The sequence below is a fragment of the Salmo salar genome, chromosome 14 (genome assembly GCF_965601325.2).
Source record: "Salmo salar chromosome 14, fSalSal1, whole genome shotgun sequence".
In the NCBI taxonomy this organism is placed as follows: Eukaryota; Metazoa; Chordata; class Actinopteri; order Salmoniformes; family Salmonidae; genus Salmo; species Salmo salar.
The window spans coordinates 17854190-17877644 of NC_138304.1; the positions used below are offsets into that span (position 1 = coordinate 17854190).

The 23455-nt window shown below is 43.7% G+C and overlaps 1 protein-coding gene and 1 pseudogene across 9 annotated transcripts in view; both read left to right on the forward strand.

The window, feature by feature from the left end:
* Positions 1-23455, forward strand: part of asph (aspartate beta-hydroxylase) — a 36272-nt gene that overhangs the window by 3683 nt on the left and 9134 nt on the right. For 2 of the 9 annotated variants that reach the window (XM_082960806.1, XM_082960810.1), the window contains exons 1-3: positions 8857-9031; positions 10191-10346; positions 12687-12755. In XM_082960806.1, coding sequence (XP_082816932.1) covers positions 8965-9031; positions 10191-10346; positions 12687-12755 — 292 coding nt within the window. In that variant the 5' untranslated portion in view covers positions 8857-8964. Of the gene's footprint in view, positions 1-8854; positions 9032-10190; positions 10347-12686; positions 12756-23455 lie in introns of those variants that run through there. The other 7 variants (XM_082960803.1, XM_082960804.1, XM_082960807.1 and 4 more) reach the window with 6 other exon arrangements.
* Positions 604-703, forward strand: LOC123726925 (uncharacterized; annotated as a pseudogene).

Here is a 23455-nt window from a genome sequence, read left to right on the forward strand (position 1 = left end):
TATCTGGTCTGGAGTCTCTTCCACTCCCCTTTCTGTGGACTTGGTAACTTGTGACTGGCCCTTTTAGCCAAACCATGACAGTGTATAAAGTAACCAGGTGGTATTAGTTGGGAAACCAAACAGATCATGATTAAATCAAACTGGCCTTGTGTGAGACATGCACCAACTTAAGTCCCTAAAATTGAGGGGTGGTGTGTGTGTGTGTGTGTGTGTGTGTGTGTGTGTGTGTGTGTGTGTGTGTGTGTGTGTGTGTGTGTGTGTGTGTGTGTGTGTGTGTGTGTGTGTGTGTGTGTGTGTGTGTGAGTGTGTGTGTGTGTGTGTGTGTGTGTGTGTGTGAGAGAGAGCGTGTGTGTTTGAAAGAGACGGGGACTGTGTCAAAGCAGGCATTCCACAGGATTGTTATGCAAGCTCAAACAGAACAACATACCCACAAAACGACACCAGCCGAGAAAGAGAACAGAGAGCGAGTTTCTTACAACTAACTACACAATTAAAAAGGAAGTAACAGTATTGTTGGTAGTCTGTCTGTGGCCAGAAACAAGCCTGGCCAGTGTGAGTGAGGGGGTATGTCTCTCCAGAGAGAGTCGGTAGGGAAGGTTGTAGTAAACGCTTAGGCAGCAAAAATTGGATTGATACAAGAGAAGATTAGCATGGCCCCTCTGAAAGGATGACATGCAAAATCTGTAAACGCCTGCACAAATGGCTTAGGGGCTTTAAAACGTAGGTCTGCTAGATTAGGGCTGCAACCTTTTCAGGACTGTCAGTACCCATGTTCCAACGGGGAATGCCAACAGTTTAGACAGTTTGTTGGCATTTATTTGTAGGCCTACTTGGTAGGCTATTTTCATTCTCTTGTAATCTTGTGAAGGCTAAGTGTTTGAAAATGTAAGCGAGTAGCAAATACCTTATACAAAACAGAGGCAAATCGTTTTATTATTGAAAACGGATAGTAAAATGTTTTCTTTTACCTTTATTTAACTAGGCAAGTCAGTTAAGAACAAATTCTTATTTACAATGACGACCTACCCCGGACGACATTGAGCGCTGCCCTATGGGACTCCCGTTCACGGCCAACTTATCATCTGCCAATATCCTGTTATTTCTGTATTCTGTATCAGCTAAAAATATTTGTATCACTTATACAGTACGCTGGCTTTTAGCATGTCCGCTTTTACACTAGGGCTGGGCGATTTGTATCGAATCAATTTGAATTGATGTTTTTACACAATGTTCCAAATGCCTTGTTTAGCAAGAATAACGTTTTTCTTTCTGTTTTTTATGAGCGATTGTCTTGATTGTTCTCATGTTTTCTTTTTGGCCTCGTCTCCTTCACTCCATCTGTGCTGTGTGCACCTTCCCATTTACACCAGAGATCTGTATGTAATATGGTGATGCTAGGGCAGGGCGGTATACCGTTTTTTATGATATACAGTGTGTTTGGAAAGTATTCAGACCCGTTGACTTTTTCCCACATTTTGTTACGTTACAGCCTTATTTTAAAATGGATTAAATCGTTTTTTCCCCTCATCAATCTACACACAATATCCCATAATGACAAAGTAAAAATCCAAACCGGTCCGTGCATCAATACTGGTATGTATGTATGTATGTATGTATGTATGTATGTATGTATGTATGTATGTATGTATGTATGTATCGTCATGCATAGGATACATACATACATACATACATACATACATACATACATACATACATACATACATACATACATACATATACACTACCTGTCAAAGTTTTAGAACACCTACTCATTCAAGGATTTTTCTTTATTTTTACTATTTTCTATATTGTAGAATAATAGCGAAGACATCAAAACAATGAAATAACACATATGGAATCATGTAGTAACCAAAAAAGTGTTTTATATTAGAGATTCTTCAAATAGCCACCCTTTGCATTGATGACAGCTTCGCACACTCTTGAAATTCTCTCAACTAGCTTCATGAGGTAGTCACCTGAAATGTATTTCAATTAACAGGTGTGCCTTGTTAATTTGTGGAATTTCTTTCCTTCTTAATGCGTTTGAGCCAATCAGTTGTGTTGTGACATGGTAGGGGTGGTATACAGTTGTGGCCAAAAGTTTTGAGAATGACACAAATATAAATTTTCACAAAGTCTGCTGCCTCAGTTTGTATGATAGCAATCTTCATATACTCCAGAATGTTATGAAGAGTGATCAGATGAATTGAAATGAATTGCAAAGTCCCTCTTTGCCATGCAAATGAACTGAATCCACTGCATTTCAGCCCTGCCACAAAAGGACCAGCTGACATCAATTCAGTGATTCTCTCGTTAACACAGGTGTGAGTGTTGACGAGGACAAGGCTGGAGATCACTCTGTCATGCTGATTGAATTTGAATAACAGACTGGAAGCTTCAAAAGGAGGGTGGTGCTTGGAATCATTGTTCTTCCTCTGTCAAACATGGTTACCTGTAAGGAAACACGTGCCGTCATCATTGCTTTGCACAAAAAGGGCTTCACAGGCAAGGATATTGCTGCCAGTAAGATTGCACCTAAATCAACCATTTATCGGATCATCAAGAACTTCAAGGAGAGCGGTTCAATTGTTGTGAAGAAGGCTTCAGGGCGCCCAAGAAAGTCCAGCAAGCGCCAGGACCGTCTCCTAAAGTTGATTCAGCTGTGGGATCGGGGCACCACCAGTACAGAGCTTGGCAGCAGGCAGGTGTGAGTGCATCTGCACGCACAGTGAGGCGAAGACTTTTGGAGGATGGCCTGGTGTCAAGAAGGGCAGCAAGAAGAGAAGTCACTTCTCTCCAGGAAAAACATCAGGGACAGACTGATATTCTGCAAAAACTACAGGGATTGGACTGCTGAGGACTGGGGTAAAGTCATTTTCTCTGATGAATCCCCTTTCCGATTGTTTCGGGCATCTGGAAAAAAGCTTGTCCGGAGAAGACAAGGTGAGCGCTACCATCAGTCCTGTGTCATGCCAACAGTAAAGCATCCTGAGACCATTCATGTGTGGGGTTGCTTCTCAGCCAAGGGAGTGGGCTCACTCACAATTTTGCCTAAGAACACAGCCATGAATAAAGAATGGTACCAACACATCCTCTGAGAGCCACTTCTCCCAACCATCCAGGAACAGTTTGGTGACGAACAATGCATTTTCCAGCATGATAGCATGATGGAGCACTTTGCCATAAGGCAAAAGTGATAACTAAGTGGCTCGGGGAACAAAACATCTGTATGTTGGGTCCATGGTCAGGAAACTCCCCAGACCTTAATCCCATTGAGAACTTGTGGTCATTCCTCAAGAGGCAGGTGGACAAACAAAACCCCACAAATTCTGACACACTCCAAGCATTGATTATGCAAGAATGGGCTGCCATCAGTCAGGATGTGGCCCAGAAGTAAATTGACAGCATGCCAGGGCGGATTGCAGAGGTCTTGAAAAAGAAGGGTCAACACTGCAAATATTGACACTTTGCATCAACTTCATGTAATTGTCAATAAAAGCCTTTGACACGTATGAAATGCTTGTAATTATACTTCAGTATTCCATAGTAACATCTGACAAAAATATCTAAAGACACTGAAACAGCAAACTTTGTGAAAATTAATATTTGTGTCATTCTCAAAACTTTTGGCCATGACTGTACAGAAGATAGCCCTATTTGGTAAAATACCAAGTCCATATTATGGCAAGAACAGCTCAAACAAGGAAAGAGAAATGACAGTCCATCATTACTTTAAGACATGAAGGTCAGTCAATACGGAAAATTTCAAGAACTTTGAAAGTTTCTTCAAGTGCAGTCGCAAAAACCATCAAGCACTATGATGAAACTGGCTCTCATGAGGACTGCCACAGGAATGGAACACCCAGAGTTGCCTCTGCTGCAGAGGATAAGTTCATTAGAGTTAACTGCACCTCAGAATTGGCAGCCCAAATAAATTATTCACAGAGTTCAAGTAACAGACACATCTCAACATCAACTGTTCAGAGGAGACTGTGTGAATCAGGCCTTCATGGTTGACTTGCTGCAAAGAAACCAATACTAAAGGACACCAATAATAAGAAGAGACTTGCTTGGGCCAAGAAACACAAGTAATGGACATTAGACCGGGAGAAATTTGTCCTTTGGTCTGGAGTCCAAATTGGAGATTTTTGGTTCCAACCGCCGTGTATTTGTGATATGCGGTGTGGGTGAACGGATGATCTCTGCATGTGTATTTCCCACAGTAAAGCATGGAGGAGGAGGTGTGATGCTTGGGTGTGCTTTGCTTGTGACACTGTCAGTGATTTATATAGAATTCAAGGCACACTTAGCCAGCATGGCTACCACCGCATTCTGCAGTGATACGCCATCCCATCTGGTTTGGGCTTAGTGGGACTATCATTTTTTTTCAACAGGACAATGACCCAACACACCTCCAGGCTGTGTAAGGGCTATTTGACCAAGAAGGAAAATGACAGAGTGCTGCATCAGATGACCTGGCCTCCACAATCCCCCGACCTCAACCAAATTGAGATGGTTTGGGATGAGTTGGACAGCAGAGTGAAGAAAAAGCAGCCAACAAGTGCTCAGCATATGTGGGAACTCCTTCAAGACTGTTGGAAAAGCATTCCAGTTGAAGCTGGTTGAGAGAATGCCAAGAGTGTGCAAAGCTGTCATCAATGCAAAGGGTGTCTACTTTTATGAATCTCAAACAGAAAATATATTTTGATTTGTTTAACACTTTTTTTTTGGTTACTACATGATTCAATATGTGTAGGTGTGTCCAAACTTTTGACTGGTACTATATAAAAAAAAGTAAAAATAAAAGCTAGGGGCGTGAATCAGAAAACCAGTCTATTTTGTGTGACCACCATTAGCCTCATGCAGCACGACACATCTCCTTCATATAGAGTTGATCAAGCTGTTGATTGTGGCCTGTGGAATGTTGTCCCACTCCTCTTCAATGGCTGTGCAAAGTTGCTGGATATTGATGGGAACTGGAACACGCTGTCGTACACTTTAATACAGAGCATCCAAAACATGCTCAATGGGTGACATGTCTAGTGAGTATGCAGGTCATGGAAGAACCGAGACATTTTCCATAGGAAAATTCCCACTCCTCTAACAATGGGGGGAGTCGTTCCAAAGTCGAGAAGGCCTGTGACACGCTTAGGTCCAAAATAAGCTGATAAAATCCATTGGGCTTATTTTGGACAGATTTTGATGAGTGAAACCTTGCCTCACCCCTTCCTCTCTGTTTATACACGCACACAGCAAGCCCCTCCCCCTGCCACTCCCACAACAAAATGAGAGATCACTTCTTCTAAAACAAAAAGTTTGAACTTGCTCTTTGCATTTGAGATTTGGTCCATTAGAATGGGTCATATGGACACAAACACATTGAGACATTATTTTACTGTAATAGAGGACAAGTTAACATTTAACAATCCTCGTTTTTTGTCTCAACTGCTCAAATTGCGCGCAGAGCAGACTACTAAGACAGGAGTATCAATGAACATTGATTCTGGAAAATGTATCCTCTGTTTTTCATTGCAGTACCACTTACTGCTAGCAGCATTTTAGCCAAAGACTATTATACTAGCTGTCTAGTCTGTTTTTATAAATGTGCAATAAGCATAAAACACAATTTATATAAGGAATTGGCAATTCCTTCTCATTCTGAGAAATAAGGTAGGCCACTTGATTTCAACATCTGAACAAAGTGGACAAGCTAGCCTGCTGTTCAAACAGTTGGAGAAGGACAAAAGGGCGTGTTCATAACAATTCAACTGTTCTGCCTTGTTAACTAGAAAATAGATCCAAGTTGGCTAAACTTAGTGTTCATTGTGCATTATACAAGGTGCTGGTTAAATTTGTAACAAAAAGGGCATTTTCATGGACAGATTTGAAAGCCAGATCAGTGATTATTGCAACTATTTTGATAAAATAATGTAATTATTCGTGGGTCTTGTGTTTGTGGAAGGCTTATTTAGCCTGTATAATTTCACAAGCGCTGAATTCATTAGATTATTGCTGACTGGGCCTCCCGAGTGGCGCAGCGGTCTACGGCACTGCATCGCTAGTGCTAGAGGTGTTACTACAGACCCAGGTTCGTTCCCAGGCTGTGTCACAGCCGGCCGTGATCGGGAGTCCCATAGGACGGAGCAAAATTGGCCCAGTACCGTCCGGTTTGGGGGAGGGTTTGGCAGGGGGGCTTTACTTGACTCATCGCGCTCTAGCGACTCCTTGTGGGCGCCGAGCGCCTGCAGGCTGATCTCCGTCGTCAGTTGAACGGTGTTTCCTCCGACACATTGGTACGGCTGGTTCCCGGGTTAAGTGGGTTAAGTAGCACAGTCTGGCGGGTTTCGGAGGATGCATGACTCAACCTTCGACTCCCGAGCCCGTTGGGGAGTTGCAGCGATAAGACAAGATCGAAATTGGGGAGAGAAAGGGGGTAAAATAGACCCCCAAAAATAAAATAATAATAATTAAGATTATTGCTGACTGTTTAAAGTACAGTGTATATGACCTTTTAATTGTACAACAAATCTTATTTTGAGATAACATTTAAAAAAATCTGTGAATAGCCCATAAGTTTGAAAAAGGCCATATTTTACACCCATGCTGGCTTACCCCTACTCGCTAACCACTAGCAGCCTTAAAACACATCACTTATTAGCAGTTCATCACATTAGCATTTCTCGTATTGTTACACAAAATCAAGATGAACTTTTACCATCATAGTAGACATTGAACATCTATAACCAAACTGGCTAAAACTCTGTTGTTAGCTGACAGTGCTATAGCTAGCCACATGCTAACCTGAATGCTAACATTACTAACGTTTTACTAGCAGCAGTAACAGTAAATCCAGATAATGGCTAACACAAACATTGGCCACCATGATCTCCTGCAAGTTATATCGGCCAATAAAGATCAGGCAGTTCAGCAGAAATAAATATCTTGAAATAAACAGTGACATTAATCTGATTTGGTATTTGAACATTAATTTCTGCAAAACGTGCAGTGTCGGAGTTGTAGCTTGCAATCTAGCAAGCTTATTCCACCCCCAAACACCTGCTAGATCCAGTGGGCTAGTTCGTTTTGCATGGCCCGGTGCACTTAGTTAGCTAGCTATTTTTTTATTTTGATCAAATAGGAACATAACTCTATGGACACTTTAGTACCTTGTGATTGGCCAACATCACCGACGTGACCAGCCGGCTGTTGATGTCAAAGAAGAAATGTATTGTTGGTATATGAGTTTTGATAAATGGAATTCAGATTGCAATAGAAGTGTATAATACATTTTTTTTTAAAAAGCTTAAGCATAAGAATATAATTAATCTACGCTGTTAGATTTGTGGAGTCTCTCTCTCTCTCTCTCTCGTGCAACCTTTCCTTTTAACATGACCAACAACTTTCCAACCAGGGTTGTGACAGTGCGTGACATAATAGTTTGTGTTTTCCTGTGTGTTTTATATATGAATGTGATTTCTAGGACCGGGACGCTACCAGTATTGCAACAATTTTTTCCATGGCAAAAAGGATAACACAGAAGCAGAGCTCTCTTTGGTCCTTTCAAAACAATAAAATATTGTGCGCTATAGCTTGGAAAATAAAGAACTGTGACACTGGATGACAAAATGTTTGTTTCCAATGTTAGGGATGTTTTCCTAAAGAAGTAAAATCCGCTTTGTGCTTTGTTTCCTTGCCATGATAGTAACGAGTATTGCGATACTAGTATCTCCTGACCCTGGTGATTTCCATGTGTGCTTGGCAATGTGTGGCCCATTGTGCGTTTTGCTGTGATTTGTGGTCATGTGAGTGATATTTTGGATGAGCAACATTTTTACTTTATCCCCTTTTTCTCTCCAATTTTTGTGGGATCCAATTGGTAGTTACAGTCTTGTCTCATCGCTGCAACTCCCCTACGGACTCGGGAGAGGCTAAGGTCGAGAGCCGTGCGTCCTCCGAAACACGACCCTGCCAAACCGCACTGCTTCTTGACACACTGCTCGCACGAATGTGTCAGAGGAAACACCGTCCGACTGACGACCGAAGTCAGCTTGCAGGGGCTCGGCCCGCCACAAGGAGTCACTAGAGCACGATGAGACAAGGAAATCCCGGCCGGCAAAACCTTCCCCTAATCCGGACGACGCTGGGCCAATTGTGCGCCGCCCCATTGGGTCTCCCGGTCACGACCGGATGTGACACAGCCTGGGATCGAACTGCGATGCAGTGCCTTAGACCGCTGCGCCACTCTGGAGGCTTGGATGAGCAACATTTAACACATTGGCAATAACCCAAAATGCACACACTTCTTTGCAGCAGATTTACTTTGTACTCAACCTATGTCAGACAGGTGATGTACGTTTGTGAATGACATCCCTCAATCCTGAGTGTGCATAGAAGTTTTGAAATGCCTCTACTCTCTCGGAGAGCCTGCTTAAACCGCCCATGTAGGGCTAATGAGTATCCCCCTGGCAGCCAAGCAAAGTCCCTGAAAGTCTGCCAGGATTTGCATGGGCTGTGGCCTGTAGCCTTTAAATCCCTCTCCCTCAGCCCGCTCCACCACACGGTAGTGTGTGAATGAGTGTCAGCCAGTTCACTTAGTAAAGATCTCCCCTTCTCTGCCTGCTGCTGTTTTATTGTTACTGGGGTGGGAGGTAATAACGACAGCCATTTTTTTATGACCCTTTGAATCCCTGGGGTTCTGTCCTGAGGGATGCCGGGTAATGTCACATTGGCATGGCGTTAAGACCGCCTCTCCATATCAATGCCCGAATGTCTTCTGGTGGATGAGCTGGACAGCTCTAAAAATAGCCCTATTGGCTGGTTCAGGTCCCATATCGGGTTCCTGCTGAGTTTGCCTGGAACAAATAGAGGAGGGGAGCTGTTGCAAAGGGGTTTGAGGGAAGGATAAGGGAGATAAGACTCACTGAAGCTTTTCCCATTCGGACGGGTCAGGGACGGTCTGCGTGGATGGAAGTACCGATAGTCAAGCCCACCCCGGTGTTGGAACCCGCGGTGGTTGTCGAACACACAGAAGGTAGATGGAGCGATGTCGTCAGATAACAACCTTCTCCGGAATGAGGGTTGCTTTTATTGGTTCGACCCGTGAAATGTTCCTTTTTTGGTGATGGTGGACAAAGCGTTGTTATTATGAGAGGTGCACATCTGGGGTTGATACTTTGGCGTTTGTTATACTCAGCTGAGGGACGATGTGGAGCACGACGCAGCTCTGTCGATAAGGTCATAGGATTGGGCCTAGTTTTTGGGTTGGTTTCGGTGCAGATGTGGAACCACTTTATTGAACTTTTTGGGGGGAAAAACTCAAACTGTAGTGTGTAGATGAGGTTTGCATGAAAGTGAAGTCAAATGACCAATGGGTGCATTGATTATGACTGATGGCATTTGGAGATTTTTTTTCGGGACTATACATATAAAAAAAATATAAAGAACTGTCATTGACATAAGCAGGTGCTGTGTGTCTATATATGGTGTCCAGTAAGCGTTTCACTGTTACCCTACACTTGTTGATTACGAAGCAAGTGACGAATATAATTGAATTTGATCTGTATGTGTGAAATGGTTTGACCTAGCTTTAGGGTAGCGGACTCTGCACCTGTTCATTCTTCCACTGCCATCTCTTCGAATATACTGTTGTTTTTACCCATATAGACCTCTGTGTTCAGTGTCAACAGAAACCAGAATAATTACTCCACCGCTTTTGTATTTTTGCCTCTCTGGGGACAATACTGAATTATAATTCAGTTACTTGAAAGCTCTAGGCCTATGTTCAGGCCTCTTGAGGTTTGCAATGTGGCGTTCTTAGGTTTTCATGCTATATATAGGCAACATTTTATCTACTTTTTTTTGTTGTTGTATGTATCAAAAATGTGGTCAGTGGAGATTTCTCCATTCTTACCCATTTAACTTCCCATTTTATATCTCTGACTGCAAGAACAAAACAACAACTAAAATGCTTTAGTCGCGAGTATTATCGCAAGATATCTCTTTGCCGTCAGCTTCTTTTAACCACAAAAGCTTTCTGATTTCTGGAACATTTAGGCCTAGGCCTGTATTTTGACGATCATACAACTCAAATGGAACACGTTGCAGCTGACGTATACACACGTCTTTATCCTGCATGGTATTAGTTTCAGGTCTGACTCTCTGACTTTTCTCTCTCCCACCCACCATCACAGAAGCCAAAGCACAGCTGGCCAGTAAGAATGGCAAGAAGCCTGAGGTCGCAGGAAGGAGCTCCTTCTTCACCTGGTTCATGGTTCTGGCCCTCCTGGGCGTATGGACATCTGTGGCCGTCGTCTACTTCGACCTGGTCGACTACCAAGGCGTCATCGGTAAGTGACACCTTAAAGGAGCAGTGCAGTGAAAAAATGTGATTTCCCTGTGTGTTTTATATATATATATATATATATATATATACACACACACACAAACAGGCCAGTCCTAGCAAATGTCTTGCTTGAGAAATAGATTTTTGCTAAGAAGCTGTTTTTTTTTTTTTTTGGGCCATTTCAATTGAAAGAAATCACAGTAAGGTACTTAATTGTAACCCAGAACCCATTTGATATTGAGATAAAAACGGCTTCATTGAACCTTTTAACAGGAAACACAAGGCTACATTTCCTGCTAGCTACAGCAGTCTGTCGCAGTCAGTTGGTAGAACCTTCAGCCTTTGCTACAATCATGAATGCCATTGAGGAATAACCCAAAGTGTTACTGAGTGCTTTGATGCATTTTAACATTGAACTTTCAACTTCTCAACCTTGACGTAGTTTTATCTTTGGTGCGTGTGTGCACTTGCTCAGTGTGTGGATCTGAACATGTCTGTTTACTAAATCATGTTTGGATCTCAAAATTGATACTTAATCATTTATTAATATAGCAAATATTTTCATTTCTCCCATGTGAATGTTTTTGTCTGGTCTTAATCTTGCATGCAGCCAATGCAAAGGACTTGCACATTAAGCTCTCTGAGACACTGCAAGGTATGATATTTGCGCCCATGATCATGCCCCCAAATAATCATGTGTTAACTATGAGACTCACCAAACCTCCAGTCTCAATTGAAATAATCAATTTATTTCCCATACATATCGTCTAATCACTTGCTTTTGACTACATTTTTATTACAAGAAAAGATAACATTTTTAAGTTGCATTAGTCATAAAAGAGATTTAACCTTTTTTCAATAGTCACACTGTATTTTTTTATGATTTAATACCAATCAAATAAGTTTGATTATCTAATGCAATGTAAATGAACAAATGTAATGCAAAGCTGGCAAAATAATATTTTGAATCATTGCTTCCTTGCTTTTTTATGTTGAGCTAGTCATATTTATTCAAATAAGACAGTGTGGCTATGTTGTGATAGGGGTTGGAACCGGTTCAGGGTACAGTTAAGAACGTTCTTTAGGTCCCACAAACGCAACAACTCGCATGTGCCAAAGCCCTCACTCTGTCACTCAAACTTATTCCAGTGTCTGACTGCCAGCTGAAAATCTTTGCGCGCTCTCGGTGTGTGTGTGTGTGTGTGTGTGTGTGTGTGTGTGTGTGTGTGTGTGTGTGTGTGTGTGTGTGTGTGTGTGTGTGTGTGTGTGTGTGTGTGTGTGTGTGTGTGTGTGCGCGTGCAACTTGCCTCTCCCCCTCCGAAGCTTAGGCTGCTGTAACCTACTGACATTACAAGCGTAGTTCAGAAATTGGGAAGATTTTTAATTGGAGAAGAATGGATTCACTTTTTCAGTGCTAGTTATGGATAATATAGTATCACGTTTCACATTGGATATATTAACTACTAAAAGTTAAGACATGTTTTTAATTCTGCACTAACAAGCTCGTTAGCCATCTAGCTCTGGTCCAACTCTCAGAAGTTCAAAGACATTCAAAGTTCCTCTGTAGAAGCCGTTCCTCTTTAGAAGCTGTTCCTCTGTAGGTGTAATTCTGTGGGTCTAATTCCGATAATGCATGTCATAAGATGCCCAGCGCTTCAAGCCAAGCCTCCTCCTCCACCCACTCTCACTCTCTCCCCGCAAAATTTCATTCCCATCTAGCGCCCTACACTTGATTGTTTATTGCGCATTGTAAACAATTATTGCTACGCAGCTGATAGCACCCAGGCCAAAATGACTAGGCCTATACCTTGCGCGCTCCATAGCAAGCGCCTGTATCCACATTGATTGGTCAAGTAATTGAATGTCAGGCTAATGTACAATTTTGTTTGAATCGGTTCAGGGGGGTGGCAGTTTCCTCTTGCGAGGGTGGAGACTTCTAACACACATAGACCCAAAAGTTTATCACACAGCTGACCAAATGACACAAGATTTTACTTCTGGGTTAACCAAGATTTTATGTTTTATTATTTTATTATGTAACCAGATTTACCAGAAACGCTAATATGATCATAAAAAAAAAATGACTCATGATAATATTGCTTATCGTAGAAATAAACAGCAATACTTCTGGAAATGCAGAAATGAACAGTAATGATTATCCTAATCCTCATCCAAGAACGATCGCAATTAACATACTGTTTTGTTATTATAATATAAATGCTCATATCCTCCATCCTAAGCTATAATCATTGTGTAGGGTATGGTAACCCATCCCCATTTCACCATACGTACCCAACCCCCCCACTGACCCGGGGCTAAAGACTAACTCCTGCTACTTTACTAGGTCAACTTTCGTCCTATGATGCTGATGGAGATGGTGACTTCGATGTGGAGGATGCTAAAGTACTGCTAGGCAAGTTCATCGATTTGAACGGGATTGTTATTTATTGACGTGTGTTTGTGTGATTACATAACTGATTTGGGTTTTCTTTTGCATGACTGACTGGTTTAACCCATCTCTGCCACAAGATACTGTTTTAGTCAATTCTACCAAACTGGACAATGAATCAACAAAGTCTGCATGTGCATGTTGTGAAAAGGTGTTTGGAGTCCGATTCCATACTGACTGTCGCGTTTCACACCACTGACATAACATCTAGGGCCCATTGCTGCATGCTTTAAGAATTACTCAGTCATAACAAGGACTTCTGTGTTCTCTCATCTCTAAGTCACTTGTTATATGATCTTAAAGTTGCTCATTTCTTTCTAATCAAAAGGGAAGAACCTACTTCAGGAGTGTTTGGTCCAATGAGTTGGTTCCATGTTCTGGTACTCGGTCTACTCTGCTGCTGTCTGCCATAAAGACTACTGCTCTGCTTTGTCACCCAGACCACTGCCTGTCTGGCACAGCTGTGGTCCCTGCTGCTAGTGATAGATTCTATAGAGTCCCTCGGCATGCCCACCCCCCCTCTAGGCTATGCTATTGCTATTCTCTCCTCTTTTTAGTCTCTAACTCTGCTTCATGCGATCTTAGACCTGCATAGTTTCCCTCGCTGCCTGACCTCGCTTAAAACTTTCCACCCCTTCCTTTCCTCCCTTTTTTCCCCTGCTCTGCTCTACCACCTTTTTCTCTTCTTTCTTTTTCTCCCTCCCTCCCTCCCTCCCTCCCTCCCTCCCTCCCTCCCTCCCTCCCTCCCTCCCTCCCTCCCTCCCTTTCCTTGTTTTCCCCTCTGTTTGCGTAGGCCTGACCAAAGATGGCAGTCAGGAAAGGTCGGACTCCCTCGAGGAGGTCCCGGATATGTTAGTGGAGGAGGACTCCGATTGGTTTCAAGGCTTCTTCACCTTCCTCTATGGCCTCATAAACCCGTTTGAGCCGTTTGAGGATGAGGATGGAGCGGCGGAGAAGGAGAGTGCTGGCACTTCTCAGACTGACGGGGTTCAGGGAAAGAGTTGTGTGATCTTAGGCCTCCACAACCAGTAGGCCTTGCTTACCATAACCAGTAGCCATATCCCCCGTGGCATGAAGTCCCAAGTGGACTTGTTGCTCCTTTAGACTTGTTTCCCATTGCTTGAGGCGCGTTTGTTGAAAAACCCTCCGTAAAAATCACAATTCCCTGGCAGAATAATTTGAAGGGTTAAGTCATGTAGAAGTTGACCCCTCAAGTCTTTTTTGAAGATTTCGATGGTGGGACGAAGACTACGCCTTCAGGATTTTTGCAGCACTTTTAAATGCCAGGCTGAATAATGCTTTTCTATGATGTGCATTTCCACTTAACAGACTGCAAACTACCGATTTTATGCAATGAACAACTGCACTTGGGTAACAGATCGGTTCTCTTTTTTCCAACCACAGTCCTGCATACCCTAGGGCCCTAACGTTAGCACATTTGATCCACTTAGCAGGAATTATATTTATACTTTTTTACTTTAGTTTGACCTTTCGTCTAAGTTTTTTACTTTATTGAAAGTTTTGTTGAAGATTATAATTTTCTTCATCAGTGAAGCATTCCCTCATTATCGTATTTATTTTTCTGTTGTCCATATTAGGATTACTATTCATGTTCTGTGTTTGTTGGTTTTTGAACGTATTCAGGTCTGCTATTTGTCCCCATCCCTGTCTTCGTCATCCACACGTTAAACACAATTAAAAACGTGTTTTTCAGATTATTTATTCGCTAAGGTTTATGTGTTTGTTGTGAATGTTCTTTTTTCCTTGCGTGGTAAAGCATAGATTTTTGGGGGGTTGAAACTTTGCACATAAGATATTTAGAGACCGGCTTGCTGGAGGACTTGTTGCACAGGTGTTAATCATTTCTTGTTAGCGGGCCACTTTTGTTAAAGCCAACCCTTTGAGAAACTAGCTTTAGACTGTTCCTTAAACCAACTTTCTAGACGACCTAGGACAGCGTTATGAAATATGATGTTGCAGACTTAGCCCGAGGTGGTTTTGGAAAAATGTGCTCCCTGATTTGAGCCCAACTATGAGTTCAAGGACTTTTACCGAATTCCACACGCCATGGACCTTTTACCTGCTTTGAGACGCAGATCATAACCTGAACCCCAGATCTCTGAAATGGGTCAATGCTGACTCCCACTCGCCCTAAAGAGACTTACCCAGCTAGTTTTGTTTTCAAACTCTAAACATTGTGGTCTATAGATGGAACTCAAGAATTGGAAGTTCCAGTAATTTTTAATTGTATCTATGGTCAAAAATGTGTTGTCTATGACAACATTGAAAGCAAACGAAGACCGGTTTCTTGTAAGTACTAGCAAACACATGTCTGGCACAAAAGGTATAAGGAATGGCACTGTCAAAGAACAATAAACCTGCTGAGCAAGCTTTTGGGTGGAATCCATTCAGATTTCGTATTGGCTTTCACTCATTTAGAGGCTTGACTTATTACTCAAGTACAATGACCAAGCATTGACCGTATAGCTAGGAACCTAGGAACAGGTTGAACTGGTGAGATTCATTCTCTCGTGTGAAAATAAGTCATAGTGGCTGTAGTAGATTATGTCGCCACAGCTCAAGCGGGTCATGTAATACTTAACTGCCCATTTTAAAATAGAATTAGACAAGTGACCCAATTGGTGAAGTGTGGTCATGTTGCGTGGACTTTTGGGTTATTAGCATTACCCTGTCAAACAAGCCCTGAAGGACTTGATGTTGCTTTTTAGATGTCGGGGCAGGCGAAGAGGCAAGTGGAGTATGCGAACAACCAGTGACTCCTGGAGGGCCATTGTACAAATGGTGCTTTGACGCCTCAAAGCCTTTTGATGGTGGATAACTGTAAAATGTATTTCCAGGTGAACAAAAGAAGAGCAGTCGCAGATAAAGTCAATCATAAATCAATTTGGTTTAATACAAGTTGCAACAGGGAGACAACACCAGTCCAAGAAGCTTGTAGGAAGTAAAAAACTAAAGGCAGTGACTTTGTCAGCTGCTACAGAATCACTGTTTCACAGAATACAATAATAATCAGTGTCCTCGGTCCTTGTACCTCCAATCACTATCAACAGATATGAGTTTAATCCATAACATGTGACCAACCAGTGTGTTAAAAACAGAACGCTGGATATCATGTGTATTACAGAAAGGGAAAAATATATAAATATGCTAAACATTTTGTTAATCACTCTAAACTGAATATGAACTTTACTAATCTTAAATATTTCCATTGCAACTACCCATCTATTGTTTTAGTTGATTGGTCTTTGGCACCATTGACAAATATGATTCCAAATGTATTGATAAAGTGTAAAATTAGTTATACAGTCATGTCACACTCACATGGTCATCATTTCCAAGTCATACTCTAACAAGTAATGTAATAAAACTATCAGAATAGGAGGTATGGGTAAGCACAAAGCAATCGTGAATGTGTGGCAGGGGTCCACAGTGTGACCATTTTACTTGTATTTGCACCTAAATATTTTGCTGTAAGACCTGGAATTGTATTTAGGAGCACCAGTGCGCCTAGAAAAATGAAGGATTCTAGCTTTATTACCTCCAAATATTTTTGACTGTGCTCCCAAATTTCCTGGTGTGCTCCTACATTTTTCAACTTAGGCGCACGTGCTCCTTGTAAAAAAGGTTAGCGTAGAGCCCTGAATGGTAGCATCTGTCCGCCTTTGGGGTTTGGCATGGGCATGTTTTGAGTTGTCAAATTTTGTTCTGGTAATTTTTGTATATTAGTTTTGCCTGGTGTTCATTAGTAATGGTCACAGGATTGTTAGATTCTAATGCCATGTTCCTTTTGAAAAATATCAGATGAACCTCGACCCGATCGGAAAAGAGCGAGACACAGAGGTACTTCACCTGCTCCCCTTTTTTTATTCTCTCTGCTGAGAGCAAAACTTCAAGAAGCTCTGAGTAGTCGACTACGCCATATGCCAATTTTCAGATGCGTGAATGCATGGCATATCATTCATGGAAAGCAGGTCTGCTAGCTAAAGAAACCTGTATATTCTGCAAAAGTTTTGAAGTCTTAACATTGCTAAGTTAGCGTTGATTTATGTTGGTGGTCATAGTTTTTTTTTTAATCTTCTTAGCCAACTTAATCGAACCAGAATCTCCAAAAACAAAGGTCAAGAAAAAAGAGGCGGCTACTGAGACCAAAGGTACTTTGTTGTGGATGAGTGTCCAGATTGCTTTGTAGTCTAGTCCATGCTCTCAAAATGTGTTGAAGCGTTTTGTCTGCTTTTCCATGTTATCAACATGCACGTTTCGTTTTTTTGGGCGGGGCTGTAACATAGAATCTGTTTGAGGTCTGGCTGGTTTTTAGTTTTGTTAATTCATACTGAATTTGCTCCTGATTTTGTGACTTCACCCGCAGCCACTATTTGGCAATGCCAGACGAGGGGTGGCCCAAGTAGATTCTGTCTGCATTATTACTACCAATACTCTCGAAAGCTCTATGTCAAAGGCTTTACTATTAGATTGTGAAAGAAAATCTTAGCCCCACCCATGTGTAAGCTTGCCAAGGGTGTTAATGAAAGCTGAGAGATGTACAAGACTTCCCTCCATCTGTTATTGGTTGAGCTTGGTTTTGTTCTGTTGTAACGGCTGCTCTGCCCTACTATAGGTAAGCTCTGCGATTTGGCTGTTCCTATTGGTGGTTGAGCACCAAGCACCAAGCAGATACACCAGTCTTACTGAGACTATATCCATATTTTAACTTTTTGTTTTCCTAAACCTCAGATAAAAATCCAGGACATGTTTCCAAGAGAAAAGCCAAAAAAGGTATTGCATGAGGAACAGTGTGGGTTCCAGTGTGCAGTAGAGTTTGAGCTATGAAGGTCTTGCTTACCATAGTTCTAATAACCATATTGGGATCTTTTGAATTTAAGTGTACTGGTAAAAAAAAAAACATGACTGCTTCTTGACATACAATCATGAATTGGTTTCTAGCCCGCATGTTGTATTTGACTACCCCTTTTGTAGTTATAAGGTATTTGGTATGAAATGATTGAAATCCATCATGTCTGCGTGGTGTGCTGAGTGTAATATTGGACAACATCATATAACTGTTGGACCAACTGAACCCCATCTGTGTAGCAAAACGTGTTTGACCACAGATGTTGTCTGGAAAGCGAAACCTTTCCAACGTGCAGAAAAATGCCAGTTGTTGTTATCCTAACATTCCCAGTCAGCAAATCCAATTACCCAGGGTGCTTTGCAACCTACTAAACGCTTGAAGTGTGGTCAGCAGTATGCTTGCGTTGTGACCCTAGCAGCCTGGCAGTGAAAAAACTGTCAAAGCCGCTAAATGGTATTCTCGTGTCCCAGAAAACCCTCTTACCAAAGACGTGGGCTGGAAGCTGAGGGAGGCCCTGAACCAGCAGCTGGCCATCATCCATGAGCGAATGGAGGCCAAAAAGATTGCCAAGATGGCTCTGGCCGAGGTGAGGAACATCCTGGCCAGGGAGAAGGAGAAGGTCCTAGGGGTGACGAGGGACGAGGTGGCAAAGAAGGCTAAGGTGGCAACGGCAGCTAGGATGGAGGACAAGCCAGAGAAGGGGGAGTTTAAGAAGACCTTGGGCAAGATTAGGGGAGACAAAGAGAAGAAAGAGAAGGAGGGAGAAAATAAGAAGAGGAGAAGGAGGGAGAAAATAAGAAAGAGGAGCAGGGCAAGAAAGCTAAGAAGAATGCGACAAAGCCAGACAAGAAGTCAGGGAAAGAGGTGAAGGGTAAGAGGGTGGAGGTCCCCAAAGACGCCAAAAATAAAGAGTCTCCCAAAGCTGCTGCTAAAAAGCTCAAGATGTCTGATAAGGGGGTCCGGAAATGATGCTAAACTCTTCACATCTGCACTGATGTCGGTGATCTTTCACTCCCTCTGGTGACACAGATGTTAAAAGATTCAGGAGAAACACCACCTGTGAGAGGTCTCCAGTGACAGACCCCTGCGAATGGGAGTAGGAAACCCCATACTGTGCAGGACAGCCATTTCCACAATGTATAGTGCATAGTGTTTTAGCCACTTCCTGCTTGTGGAAAAAAATCATAATGCTGTTCTCTATGGAAGTATGAACTGGACAAGGAAAGGTGCCAAGAGGACAGCAAGGTGCTGTAAGCTTAGTTTCAGATGTGGTTTAGTTTTGTGTTAATTTATATATAGCTTTATTTAAATTCGCTAGACAAGATATTTGTAGAATTAGACAAGGACTTAATGATTTATTTTGCATTTGGTGGAGATGGAACTCAGGAAAGGATCAGCTATGTGCTTGTTCTTTGTTAATAAAGTTGGTGGATTCTTGAAGGTTTCCTGTTATCAAGTGCACTTGTCTCCCACTTTTTAATAAGATGTTTTGGTGTTACACAAATGGCCAGTTGTATGCAGACACAAGGTTTGGGTTAGACATTGTGCCTAAATGGGCATTCCCTCCCAGTCGTTTCTATTGGAATACTCTTTCCTTTTTTATTTTTCTTTGCTCCCCTGTCTTGCTATCTCTTAGCACTGCAGACCTCACCTTTCCACAGCATATCAGAACACAATACCAATTCAGTGTTTAAGTGCAAATGTAAACCCAAATCAGTCCTTAAATGTTATATTTGTGTTTTTAATTATGTGAATTTCTAAAGGTTTATGCATATGACCTCCTAGACCTAAATCTCAATGTACATTACTATATTGTTACTAGCCATATAAACTCAGCAAAAAAAGAAACGTCCTCTCACTGTCAACTGCGTTTATTTTCAGCAAACTTAACATGTGTAAATATTTGTATGAACTTAACAAGATTTAACAACTGAGAAATAAACTGAACAAGTTCCACAGACATGTGAATAACAGAAATGGAATAATGTGTCCCTGAACAAAGGGGGGGGGGGGGGTCAAAATCAAAAATTACAGTCAGTGCATCTCCTCCTCATGGACTGCACCAGATTTGCCAGTTCTTGCTGTGAGATGTTACCCCACTCTTCCACCAAGGCACATGCAAGTTCCCTGACATTTCTGGGGGGAATGGCCCTAGCCCTCACCCTCCGATCCAACAGGTCCCAGACGTGCTCAATGGGATTGAGATCCAGGCTCTTCGCTGGCCATGGCTAGAACATTGGCATTCCTGTCTTGCAGGAAATCACACACAGAACAAGCAGTATGGCTGGTGGCATTGTCATGCTGGAGGGTCCTGACAGGGTGAGCCTGCAGGAAGGGTACCACATGAGGGAGGAGGATGTCTTCCCTGTAACGCACAGCATTGAGATTTCCTGCAATGACAACAAGCTCAGTCCGATGCTGTGACACACCGCCCCAGACCATGACGGACCCTCCACCTCCAAATTGATCCCGCTCCAGAGTACAGGCCTTGGTGTAACGCTCAATCCATCGACGATAAACTCGAATCCGACCATCACCCCTGGTGAGACAAAACCATGACTTGTCAGTGAAGACCACTTTTTGCAAATCCTGTCTGGTCCAGCGACAGTGGGTTTGTTCTCATAGGCAACGTTATTGCCGGTGATGTCTGGTGGGGACCTGCTACAACAGGCCTACAAGCCCTCAGTCCAGCCTCTCTGAGCCTATTGCAGACAGTCTGAGCACTGATGGAGGGATTGTGCATTCCTGGTGTAACTCAGGCAGTTGTTGTTGCCATCCTGTACCTGTCCCGCAGGTGTGATGTTCGGATGTACATCCTGTGCAGGTGTTGTTACACGTGGTCTGCCACTGCGAGGACAATCAGCTGTCCATCCTGTCTCCCTGTAGTGCTGTCTTAAGCGTCTCACAGTACGGACATTGCAATTTATTGCCCTGGCTACATCTGCAGTCCTCATGCCTCCTTGCAGCATGCCTAAGGCACGTTCACGCAGATGAGCAGGGACCCTGGGCATCTTTCTTTTGGTGTTTTTCAGAGTCAGTAGAAAGGCCTCTTTAGTGTCCTAAGTTTTCATAACTGTGACCTTAATTGCCTACCGTCTGTAAGCTGTTAGTGTCTTAACGACCGTTCCACAGGTGCATGTTCATTAATTGTTAATGGTTCATTGAACATTTACATACATTACATTTAAGTCATTTAGCAGACGCTCTTATCCAGAGCGACTTACAAAATGGTGCATTCACCTTATGATATCCAGTGGAACAACCACTTTACAATAGTGCATCTAAATCTTTTAAGGGGGGGGGGGGGTTAGAAGGATTACTTTATCCTATCCTAGGTATTCCTTAAAGAGGTGGGGTTTCAGGTGTCTCCGGAAGGTGGTGATTGACTCCGCTGTCCTGGCGTCGTGAGGGAGCTTGTTCCACCATTGGGGTGCCAGAGCAGCGAACAGTTTTGACTGGGCTGAGCGGGAACTGTGCTTCCTCAGAGGTAGGGGGGCCAGCAGGCCAGTGGTGGATGAACGCAGTGCCCTCGTTTGGGTGTAGGGCCTGATCAGAGCCTGAAGGTATGGAGGTGCCGTTCCCTTCACAACTCCGTAGGCAATCACCATGGTCTTGTAGCGGATGCGAGCTTCAACTGGAAGCCAGTGGAGAGAGCGGAGGAGCGGGGTGACGTGAGAGAACTTGGGAAGGTTGAACACCAGACGGGCTGCGGCGTTCTGGATGAGTTGTAGGGGTTTAATGGCACAGGCAGGGAGCCCAGCCAACAGCGAGTTGCAGTAATCCAGACGGGAGATGACAAGTGCCTGGATTAGGACCTACGCCGCTTCCTGTGTGAGGCAGGGTCGTACTCTGCGAATGTTGTAGAGCATGAACCTACAGGATCGGGTCACCGCCTTGATGTTAGTGGAGAACGACAGGGTGTTGTCCAGGATCACGCCAAGGTTCTTAGCACTCTGGGAGGAGGACACAAGGGAGTTGTCAACCGTGATGGCGAGATCATGGAAGGGGCAGTCCTTCCCCGGGAGGAAGAGCAGCTCCGTCTTGCCGAGGTTCAGCTTGAGCTGGTGATCCGTCATCCACACTGATATGTCTGACAGACATGCAGAGATGCGATTCGCCGCCTGGTTATCAGAAGGGGGAAAGGAGAAGATTAATTGTGTGTCGTCTGCATAGCAATGATAGGAGAGACCATGTGAGGATATGACAGAGCCAAGTGACTTGGTGTATAGCGAGAATAGGAGAGGGCCTAGAACAGAGCCCTGGGGGACACCAGTGGTGAGAGCACATGGTGCGGAGACAGATTCTCGCCACGCCACCTGGTAGGAGCGACCTGTCAGGTAGGACGCAATCCAAGCATGGGCCGCGCCGGAGATGCCCAACTCGGAGAGGGTGGAGAGGAGGATCTAATGGTTCACAGTATCAAAGGCAGCAGATAGGTCTAGAAGGATGAGAGCAGAGGAGAGAGAGTTAGCTTTAGCTGTGCGGAGAGCCTCCGTGACACAGAGAAGAGCAGTCTCAGTTGAATGCCCAGTCTTGAAACCTGACTGATTAGGATCAAGAAGGTCATTCTGAGAGAGATAGCAGGAGAGCTGGCCAAGGACGGCACGTTCAAGAGTTTTGGAGAGAAAAGAAAGAAGGGATACTGGTCTGTAGTTGTTGACATCGGAGGGATCGAGTGTAGGTTTTTTCAGAAGGGGTGCAACTCTCGCTCTCTTGAAGACGGAAGGGACGTAGCCAGCGGTCAAGGATGAGTTGATGAGCGAGGTGAGGAAGGGGAGAAGGTCTCCGGAAATGGTCTGGAGAAGAGAGGAGGGGATAGGGTCAAGTGGGCAGGTTGTTGGGCGGCCGGCCGTCACAAGACGCGAGATTTCATCTGGAGAGAGAGGGGAGAAAGAGGTCAAAGCACAGGGTAGGGCAGTGTGAGCAGGACCAGCGGTGTCGTTTGACTTAGCAAACGAGGATCGGATATCGTCAACCTTCTTTTCAAAATGGTTGACGAAGTCATCTGCAGAGAGGGAGGAGGGGGGGGGAGGGGGAGGAGGATTCAGGAGGGAGGAGAAGGTAGCAAAGAGCTTCCTAGGGTTAGAGGCAGATGCTTGGAATTTAGAGTGGTAGAAAGTGGCTTTAGCAGCAGAGACAGAAGAGGAGAATGTAGAGAGGAGTGAGTGAAAGGATGCCAGGTCCGTAGGGAGGCGAGTTTTCCTCCATTTCCGCTCGGCTGCCCGGAGCCTTGTTCTGTGAGCTCGTAGTGAGTCGTCGAGCCACGGAGCAGGAGGGGAGGACCGAGCCGGCCTGGAGGATAGGGGACAGAGAAAATCAAAGGATGCAGAAAGGGAGGAGAGGAGGCTTGAGGAGGCAGAATCAGGAGATAGGTTGGAGAAGGTTTGAGCAGAGGGAAGAGATGATAGTATGGAAGAGGAGAGAGTAGCGGGAGAGAGAGAGCGAAGGTTGGGACGGCGCAATACCATCCGAGTAGGGGCAGAGTGAGAAGTGTTGGATGAGAGCAAGAGGGAAAAGGATACAAGGTAGTGGTCGGAGATTTGGAGGGGAGTTGCAATGAGATTAGTGGAAGAACAGCATCTAGTAAAGATGAGGTCAAGCGTATTGCCTGCCTTGTGAGTAGGGGGGGAAGGTGAGAGGGTGAGGTCAAAAGAGGAGAGGAGTGGAAAGAAGGAGGCAGAGAGGAATGAGTCAAAGGTAGACGTGGGGAGGTTAAAGTCACCCAGAACTGTGAGAGGTGAGCCATCCTCAGGAAAGGAACTTATCAAGGCGTCAAGCTCATTGATGAACTCTC